Source organism: Buceros rhinoceros, unplaced genomic scaffold (genome assembly GCF_000710305.1).
Source record: "Buceros rhinoceros silvestris isolate BGI_N320 unplaced genomic scaffold, ASM71030v1 scaffold20227, whole genome shotgun sequence".
Lineage (NCBI taxonomy): Eukaryota > Metazoa > Chordata > Aves > Bucerotiformes > Bucerotidae > Buceros > Buceros rhinoceros.
In genome coordinates, this window is record NW_010423001.1 from 366 (window position 1) to 9,362 (window position 8,997).

At 50.5% G+C, this 8,997-nt stretch overlaps 2 protein-coding genes across 2 annotated transcripts in view; one reads left to right on the forward strand and one right to left on the reverse strand.

Moving 5' to 3' along the window:
* The first annotated feature begins 1,457 nt into the window (after positions 1-1,457).
* Positions 1,458-6,053, forward strand: LOC104497065 (voltage-gated potassium channel subunit beta-1). Its single transcript, XM_010140277.1, has 6 exons — positions 1,458-1,568; positions 1,741-1,861; positions 2,163-2,257; positions 3,708-3,828; positions 4,933-5,021; positions 5,670-6,053. Exons 1-6 carry the CDS (start codon positions 1,458-1,460, stop codon positions 5,757-5,759), a joined length of 627 nt encoding a protein of 208 aa, XP_010138579.1. The 3' UTR covers positions 5,760-6,053.
* Positions 6,054-8,826: 2,773 nt separating this feature from the next.
* SSR3 (signal sequence receptor, gamma (translocon-associated protein gamma)) overlaps positions 8,827-8,997 on the reverse strand; it is a gene marked incomplete at its 5' end in the record, with an annotated part of 2,257 nt that continues 2,086 nt past the window's right edge. Inside the window, one exon of the mRNA XM_010140278.1 lies at positions 8,827-8,988. Coding sequence (XP_010138580.1) covers positions 8,922-8,988 — 67 coding nt within the window. The remainder of the gene's footprint in view (positions 8,989-8,997) is intronic.

Here is an 8,997-nt window from a genome sequence, read left to right on the forward strand (position 1 = left end):
CGGGGCGTTTTGTGGGATTACGCCTGAGAATAAAAAGCTTAGAAATAGAGAAAAGTGTGGCTTTGGCCAAAATGAAGAAGAAAAATAACGAAAACAGCATCTGGCATTTGAATTCTGCTCTTCATTGGGAGAAAACTCCTCAAGCCAACGTTTCCCTCAAGAGGAAATGTCCCTTTTCAGCCGGAAGGCAGAAGCCCAGAACGAGAGGCACCATGTCCCACCCTCTGCGGTTATAAATGCAGAGAGGCTCCATCGTCATTAGCTGCTTGTCGCCACCCGTCAAGATTGGCAGTGTTAACTCCCCTCTGCCAAGCTCCTTCTTCTTTTTCTTTCCACAAATAGGATGAGAATCCTCATGATGATACAAAAGGCAGCTCATCTTGATCTTTAGACAGCGATGCCCAGAGCCATTGTCCATGTAACCACAGACGCGCCAAGGGATGTAATAGACACGTTGGGCTTCTCCGCGCAGCCCTGAGTCATTTCAGTGCAGTTTGATGGGCTGGAAGCTCAAGGCACAGGTGCAGAGCAGCAGGGTTTTGCCGCTTTCCCAAGGGAAAAGCCCGCTGAGACATGACTGACTGCGAGGTGCCGTGTGTGGCTCTGGGACTGGTGACTAAGTGCTGTTTTCTTTTGCCTCTAGGAGCGAGCTCAGCCCATTTCTGTCCGTTTAAGTGATGCGCTGTTAGCAGGCAGTGCTGTGCCAGAGCCCTGGTGGCCGCTGCTCTGCTCCAGCGGGCAGGGAGTGCTGGAACTCAGTAAGAAATACGGATTTATTACTGCACCCGGGGCAGTTATTTAGGCTTCGGGGCTGTTTTCCTCCCAGCATTAGCGAGGCATTCCACCACTTTGCAACCTCCTGGGCAGCCCTGCAAGATAGACATATTATTTCTCCTTTTCTTGCAAAGTGAAGTTTACGACGGGTTTTGCCTGGCTTGGGGTGTGTGTAGCTTTGCAGGCTTCATCTTCCCAGAGGAGAACGAGGACCACGGGGCTGAGGCGCTGAGGAGCAGCGTTGGGCTTTGCAGAGGCGCCGCCTGCCCTCAGCAGAGCCAGGGTCAGCCATCCAGTCCTGCAGCTTTATCCCCAGCATCTCCTATTGCTGGTAAAAAGCAGCTGGGCCAGTTCTATGCTTTTAGGAAACAAATTTAAAAATAAACTTAATCTATCTTTTAGCTTATTTTTCAGCTACGCCGCCCTCTTGTGTTAAACTTTAGAAGAAATACTAATCGAAGGTGGTGGTGGGTGATAGCCAGGTGGTAAAAGCAGTTTTTAGACAACTGCAGGATAAAGTCTTTACATTGACACTGTCAATGCTTTTTCATTCATGCCTGAGCAAGAGAACGCAGCAAAAACAGTGTTTCGTGCCAAGCTGCTCAGGCTTGTTGGTGCGCTTGGCACTTCTAAGTGGTGTTGGGAGGATCTGGCGATGAAAAATCGGCCTCTATGCGGTCCTCATGCTTTTTTTACCCCCTCTTTTAGAAATTGTCCGGGCGATGACACATGTGATAAACCAGGGCATGGCGATGTACTGGGGAACGTCACGCTGGAGCGCTATGGAGATCATGGTAAAGGCGGGTGCTGGGGATGCATTGGCGCTTGGTAACTCCCCATCCCAGCTGCAGAGGCTGCTGAAAGCCGAGCTGAACCCCCAGCGCGTGTCCGGGCTGGGCAGGGCCACGTCTGCGTTGTGTCCCACAAGATAATTAAGTATTTTGTCTCCCGATTCCTTCTCTCCAGGAAGCCTACTCCGTAGCAAGGCAGTTTAACATGATCCCGCCTGTGTGTGAACAAGCCGAATATCATCTTTTCCAGAGAGAGAAAGTGGAGGTTCAGCTGCCGGAATTGTATCATAAAATAGGTAAGAGTGGGACTGCTGTGCCCTTTGGCTACTTCATCCGCAGGAAGAAACACGGACCTGGGGCTCTGGATGGGAGCAGCGTTCTCCTTCCCTGCATCCAGAGGGGACAGGCGTGGATCTGTCTAACGGCCCGAAAGAAAAAGACACTGATGCCTCTCCCGACCAAACTGCTGCTGCCCGCAGCAATATGAACAAGCAGCAGTTGTTTGGCTTTTATTGTTTCTTAACTGGAAGTCCTGTTTTTAATATAACTCTGATTCCTCCCACCCCCCTAAAACATCCTCCTCTGTTTTCTCCACAGGGGTCGGAGCCATGACGTGGTCTCCACTAGCCTGTGGGATCATCTCAGGGAAATACGGCAACGGGGTCCCTGAAAGCTCAAGGGCTGCACTGAAGGTATTCCCCAGGGGGGTCGGGCCCAGGACGTGGTCTCCACTAGCCTGTGGGATCATCTCAGGGAAATACGGCAACGGGGTCCCTGAAAGCTCAAGGGCTGCACTGAAGGTATGGGTTTTGTGGTTGCACGGTGTAAAGCAGATGTGCTGCTTTTGTTACTCTCCTGCCCTCCCGAAGGGAGAAGAGCTCCCTCGCGAGAGGGCTGGCTGGCGTGCTGCCGTGTGGATCGATCAGCTTGGTTTCTCTGACAACCATACTCCAAGGTGCGGGAGAATCTGGGTTATAGAGAGGCTTGGGTTCCCCACTGCAGCGAGGTGACGGCCACAAGCTGGTTGTGGGCAGCCTGTGACTGGAGCCAGGCTCTGGGGGTTCTGCAGAAGGGTGATGTGCCCACCCTTACATCGACCGGACACAGTCCAGGAGAAGGCACAAGCCCAGGGTTTCTGTTGTGCTTGATGGTCCCAGCGATGTTCATCCATACAGCTGCTGTGACTTCAAACTCCCTTAACCACGTGGAGCGGGTAGAACAGACTCAGATGTTATTTTTCTGCCTACCCTTCCCTGGGTACCAGCCTACCAGGCAGCAAGTGACTCAGGGTGAGGAGCGGTGGGGCTCAGCTCTGCAGCATCCCCGCCGGGAGCCCTGTGGGCAGGGCAGACCCCAGCACCCCATCACACCTCTGGGTCCTTGGTGGCCCTGCCTTTTCTCCACAATTACCTTGATTTTATCAACCAAACCGGTACTGGAGCCTCTGTATCAGCTGATGGGCAAAAGCCAACGCTGCCCGGCCAGTGCCGCGGGCTGACGTACGCCCCATGCTGGGTTTTACTCAGCCTGGTGCTTTTTAAAGGGCAGATGCTGTCTGCACTGACTTGCTTGCAAAGGGCAGAATTTCCAAATGGATTTCACTGCATCTGGGATTTTTTTCCCAAAATAAAGTATTGTTAATATTTGGTAAAATCTATCTAAGCAGGTGGCATTGCGGGGGGATCCAAATTAAATTGGTGAGAGTGAAGCAGAAGCAAGTTACAAATCTGGAGTGGGGAGAACTGAAATCTCAGCTTCATTTAGTTAGTTTTCTAATCTTGAGTGGTAATCTTGAACTTCTAATCTTGAACAAGATCAGGTGCGCTCTTTTATTTTTGTTTTTTTTGGAGGGGTCTGTGCCAATCTACTCAAGCTGACCAGTACTTCACTTTTTTCTGCTCTGCAATGGCATCCCATGGTCTGAAAATAAAACTAAGGAGGTTCCAGATTCCAGGCTGAGTCTATCAGTGCTGTGTAAAGCCAGAGAGATCCAGACCTAGGCTCACCCAGGAGCCAGCCTGCTCCTGCCAGAACTGCTTCAGGCAGCCAAGCGTTGGGTTTTTCAGCCTGGGTTGGATGTGGCTTTGTAAGAACAGTTTATAAGAGCCTTAAGCTCTCCATTGCGATGTATTTTATCTCCAGTGCTACCAGTGGCTGAAAGAGAAGATCATAAGCGAGGAAGGCAGGAAGCAGCAGGTGAAGCTGAAGGACCTGTCACCCATCGCCGAGCGCCTCGGGTGCACGCTGCCGCAGCTAGCCGTCGGTAGGTGACGGGACAGGGATGGCATCACTGCTCCTTCACTAGTGATGGAAGACTTAGCCTCATCCTTGTAGTGCAAAGGGAAATAAACACCCTGCAACACACAGTTTGTGCCTTATGGGTTTTGAGAGCCGAGTGCAGGTGAAGTCTTGCACGAACCCCTAAAGCTGCCAAGACTCTGGTGCTGCCCTCGATCGTTTACGCACGGGTCAGACCTGGGCAAGCGGTAACGCAGAAAACGGTGTGCCGTCCTTCAAAGGGGACCGAGCGTGGCTTTGTTTTTGTAGTATCTATAGACCTGTTTATTATTTAAAACTCTTGTGGGATTATTTGCTGCGGAGGGGTATGGAACAAAATGCCAGAAAGGCAGAAAGCCTGAAGCTGGGTGATGCAATGCCTCATTAAGAGAAGGGTAACCCATGTCGAGGAATGCAGCAAAACACCAACCCAAAGCATGCTGCAGGATGTTAAAATGCCCTGTATTGCTTTGTGGGTAACCCTGGCTCCACCAGCCTCACACAAAAACATTCCTTTTTTTTTTTTTTTTTGAGCAGTAAAGTTAAAAATTAGTTAAAATAAGATCGTTTCCAGCATCCTCATCAGCCAGAGATTGATAATAGGGGTAGCATATCTTGGGTATACTTGGGGGTCCAACCCTGACCTACCCAGCTCTCTGGATGGTCCCTCCTGGCTAGAAGGGATCACAAGACAATGCTACTTTTGAAAGATAGTTTGGTTGGGATTTTTTTTTTAATAATTATCTTTGCTGCTGAGAGCCAAGAGTGGAAAATACCACGAGTCTGTTAGATACATGATCCCTGGTCCAGATAGCCCAGAGGTGAATCCTTGGGATTCGTGATGTGGGAAACCAAACCCCACGATTGCGACAACGGCTGGGCCAGGGACTAGGGTCAGGGGGGTGCTGGTGGTTTGCTCTCTGACCTCTGCATCTTCTCCCTGGCAGTGCTGGAGGAGGAAAGGGAAGGTTGAGATGACTAATGCCGCTGTTTTTCAAATAGAGATAGCAGCTCTCACAAGCATTAGGATCTGGCGTAGTGCTGTGTCACGAAGCCTGTGTTCCTGATCATCTTGTGACTTTATTCCCAGCATGGTGCCTGAGAAACGAGGGGGTGAGCTCCGTCCTTCTAGGATCCTCCAACCCAGAGCAGCTGATAGAGAATCTTGGAGCCATACAGGCAAGTGGTGGCATCTCAACAGAGGTAGGGGGTCAGCTACTGCCCAGCTCTTGGGGGTGGGAACAGCAGCAGTGCTGGGGACCAGCACCCTCCTCCTCTTAATGTTGTTTCAATACTTTGTATTTTGCTTTAGGCATCTCCCAGTTCTCGTTAGGCACATTAATTAGGCAAACCCACGGTGCACCACCGTGACTTACCACCGTTGGTGGCAGTTACAGCCGTACCCAGCATCACGAGGGTGGCATCAGCAGCTTCAGTGTATCTGAAAAAGCAATTGACTTGATTCCAGGACATGTTGTGAGATACTCTGTGCTAAGATTTCCACAGGACACCAGTCCCTTGCACCCGCCTTAGTGGTTCTCTGTTGATTTACACAGTAAGAGCTTCCCCTGGTGTCTTGCCACCCGCTCGCACTCCACGGCAGCCGAGCAATATTGTGCAGATGAAGCTTAGGAGCGCTCCTGGGATTCCCTCACTTCATAAAGATACTACAGGAGTTTTTCCTTGAAGGGAGAAAGGTATCAGATGAACGTTTGAATACCTGTCAGCCAAAGACCCAAGGAAATGTTATCTGATAAAATCTAGATTTGAATTCGGAAAAACCTTTAACGGCAGCTTGATTAAAGGCTGGTTTTCTGCTACCCCCAGGTCCTTCCAAAGATGACATCCCACATCGTAAACGAGATAGATAATATTCTGGGAAACAAGCCCTACAGCAAGAAGGACTACAGATCCTAACGCAATGCATGGCTTCCCTGGACTGCATGGTTTGACAAGTGCTCTGTACCGACGTACAGCCCCGACTCGACAGCGGTATGAGACCCCTTCAGCAGCCTGCTGCTCGGCGGCTACCGCCACCAGACCCTGCGAGACGTGTGCTACCACTCTGCAGTGAAACCTGAAAGCACAGTTACTCTCTCTTCTAACCAAGAATAATCTTGTATTTTCTTACCTTTGACTGAATTCATTAATTTTTACTTTATTCTTAGCACCTCATGCTTGAGCTGTGACAAACACTTGTAAAGCAAAAAATAATTTATAACCTTCAGGTACTTGGTAATTAAAGAAGGATGTACAGATCTATTTTTTTCAATGAAGAAAAGCCAGATACAACTCCAGGTTTTAATAAAACCATGTTTGGGAAATCTCAGCTATAAAGTTTCTTCAGGTCAACAGAGAGAAGGAGTAAGCTCAAATTTTCTGTTTTTTTATGCTGAATATATGCTTTAGATTTCGTTTCGTAGCTGAACAAAGGATGTAAGAGAGAGTTAGTTAGCAATTAGGTAGCTCAGCTCCTCCCTGTGCCCTTCTTTCAGCCGCGGAGCTCTGGGGAAGCATTGCTGAGCAGGAGCCCGCGGAGCACGGCTAGCAAACACAGACACACATGTCGGGTTAGCCACAACAACGGCTGCGCGCCAAACTCCCGTTCGACGCAAACCTTACAGCAGGAAACCCGCGGTAAAACGCTGGGCTTGCATCTATAGAAACCTGCCTCCACTTCTGCCTGCTTGTAGACAGAGCTGCTGCAGATTCCCGTATTCCCGAGCTTGTAAGGGTGTAGATACTTCTCCAGATAGGTAACACACAGCTGCTGAAAACCGCCAGAGCCAACTGATCAGGTACATACTTGGTGGAGGGCAACATCTGCTTTAACTCGCTCTGGAACGGGGCATCAATAAGTGCTTGGTATTTTTAAGACGCGTTTTAAACAGGCCGGGGTTTTGTGATGTTCCATCCCTCCACGGGAGTCGATAGTAAGTGGTTTATGTATCGATTTGCCCATCCCCAGAACCACATCATGTCTCCCCATGAGTTTGCTGTGTGAAACGGTTTCGGTATGTGTTTCTCGCTCGTGTTGAGTACTTTGAGGGGGTACAGCTTGTACAGTGTTTTTAGGACCCCTGTAATCTACTCCCCTAACTCCAGGACACCTGCAGAGCGTGCGCGGCGTTCACATGGGCCACGTGAACCAGTAGTAACGCCTGAGTTGTCCTCTCCTGTATGTACTCCGATGACCTGCGGTGTGTGTAACTGACCCCGGCTGCTGTATCCCCAGAATCGCAGTCTGACTTTGACTTCTGCTTGGACACAATAAAAGCATTTTGTGCATCTGATGTTATCCCTAGAGACCCGTTACTGAGAGCGAGACCCCTCTGGAAACCGCAGTGGCTAATGTGGACAGTGGGTAGCTGTCGTTCCCCGGGGACACGCTGACCGGCGGCTCCACTCAGGGCCAAGGGCCCATGACCTGGGCTGGAGGAGTGGGTATGGCCAGGGAGCGAAGGGCTGGGCTGGGCTGTGTCTCGGAGGCCCTTCGAGAGGTGAGTTCCCCGAGGCAGCCGTCAGTCCTGACATGAACACGTGAGTGTCCACCTGCCAGATGCAGTTTGGTCACCAGCTCCTCCATGCTGGTCAGTCCTCCTCCTCCTCTGCTGCCTCAGGCCACGTCATCTCATGCTGCATCATTAGCTGTGAAAATTAACTATTTTTAAACCTGCTTCACGGGCAGCACAAAGGCTTTGGCCATCACAGAGTTAACAGCTCTGTTATTTTAGCAGTATAATTATTTTCCCAGTTGCAGACCTGTTCCTTACCTCTGGCGGTACAAGTTAATGTTCTCTTCCCCTTCTCAGATTAATGGGAATCCAACGATGTATTAAAAATATATTCATCCCCAACCTTATTTTTTTTGACCGAGAAGCTGGAATGGTCCCTTCCCTAGAGCAAAAGCTTTAAACACTGGCTCACCTAGTGCTCCAAGGGCACTGGGAAGCCAAGCAGCGCCCGCAGCTTTGGCATTACGCTGAAGAAACTGGGTGCAGTGGGGATTGCAAGGGAAGAAAACAAACCACAAACCCAAACAGAAACAACAGACAGCAAACCCACATAAAAAATAATAAACCAGCAAACCGCAAACCCAGACCAGACCCCGCACTACTTTTGGTGAAGGAGCCCTCAGAAAAGATGAGCTTTCTGCAGAACACCGAACCACCCGCTTCTGTTGCAGGCTGTCAGCGCTGCAGCATTCTCACCAGAGAAGTCCTGCCCTGTGCTGCATGCTCCAGACTGTGGCCACTGCCAGAACCCACCGCTCCGAGGTGAGGGGAGAAGCTGGTGAGGAGCCACGCAGCGAACTGGCAGTAAGAGGAGCAGAAAGCGCTGCTCCGAGTCACCTTGCTGCGGGTGGCAGAGTTCCTGGTAAAGGCGCCCAGCACCTCCCGACCTGCCCAGGCAGGCCCAGCCCCGCCACCCCTGACGGGGGACAGGCGCTGGCACTGTCCTCACTGCAAGTCACTGAAAACCGGGGAGCATTGCCAAGAAGGAGGGGACTGACTTGTGGCAGACTCCTCTTGGCCGGAAGCAGAAGGAGTGGACAAACCTACACACGCTGCCTGCCTGTGAAAACACCCTTTTTTAAAAATTAAGAATGGAAATACATGGATTTAAATGACGATTCACCTCCTTTTATTAAAACGTTTCACGTTACATCGGTAACCGGTGGGTTGTCACTGTTCACACTCAGCGAGTTGGGCTCGGCAGCGAGCTGACAGGGAGTTGTTACAGGGTGGAGGCACAGCTGTGGAGCTGCGCCCTATGGCACACCCCTCTACAGGCCTGCAGTGCCATCACACCTCTGCGGTGCTTCCCAAAGGTACCTGCTCACACACCATTTCCTCTCACCGCTAAGTAAAAAAAAGGGATTAATTCAGTTATCAAATAACAGCATGGAAAGATGCCAGAAGTAACTATAATTCAATCACTTTGGATTCAAACCCTCCTCCCTACCCTCGAGCAGTCACACTGTAAAAAAAACCCAACATATTCCTGTTCCACCCTGTAGCTTCTGTAGGGCAGCTGAGCCCTCCCGCAGAAATAAACTGCTGCGGGGATGGTTTTTGTCTACTTGGATCCTGTGGACAGCAGGGCAATCAGTCCAGACGAAGCACTTATGGAAAGAATGTAGTTTCTGTAGGGA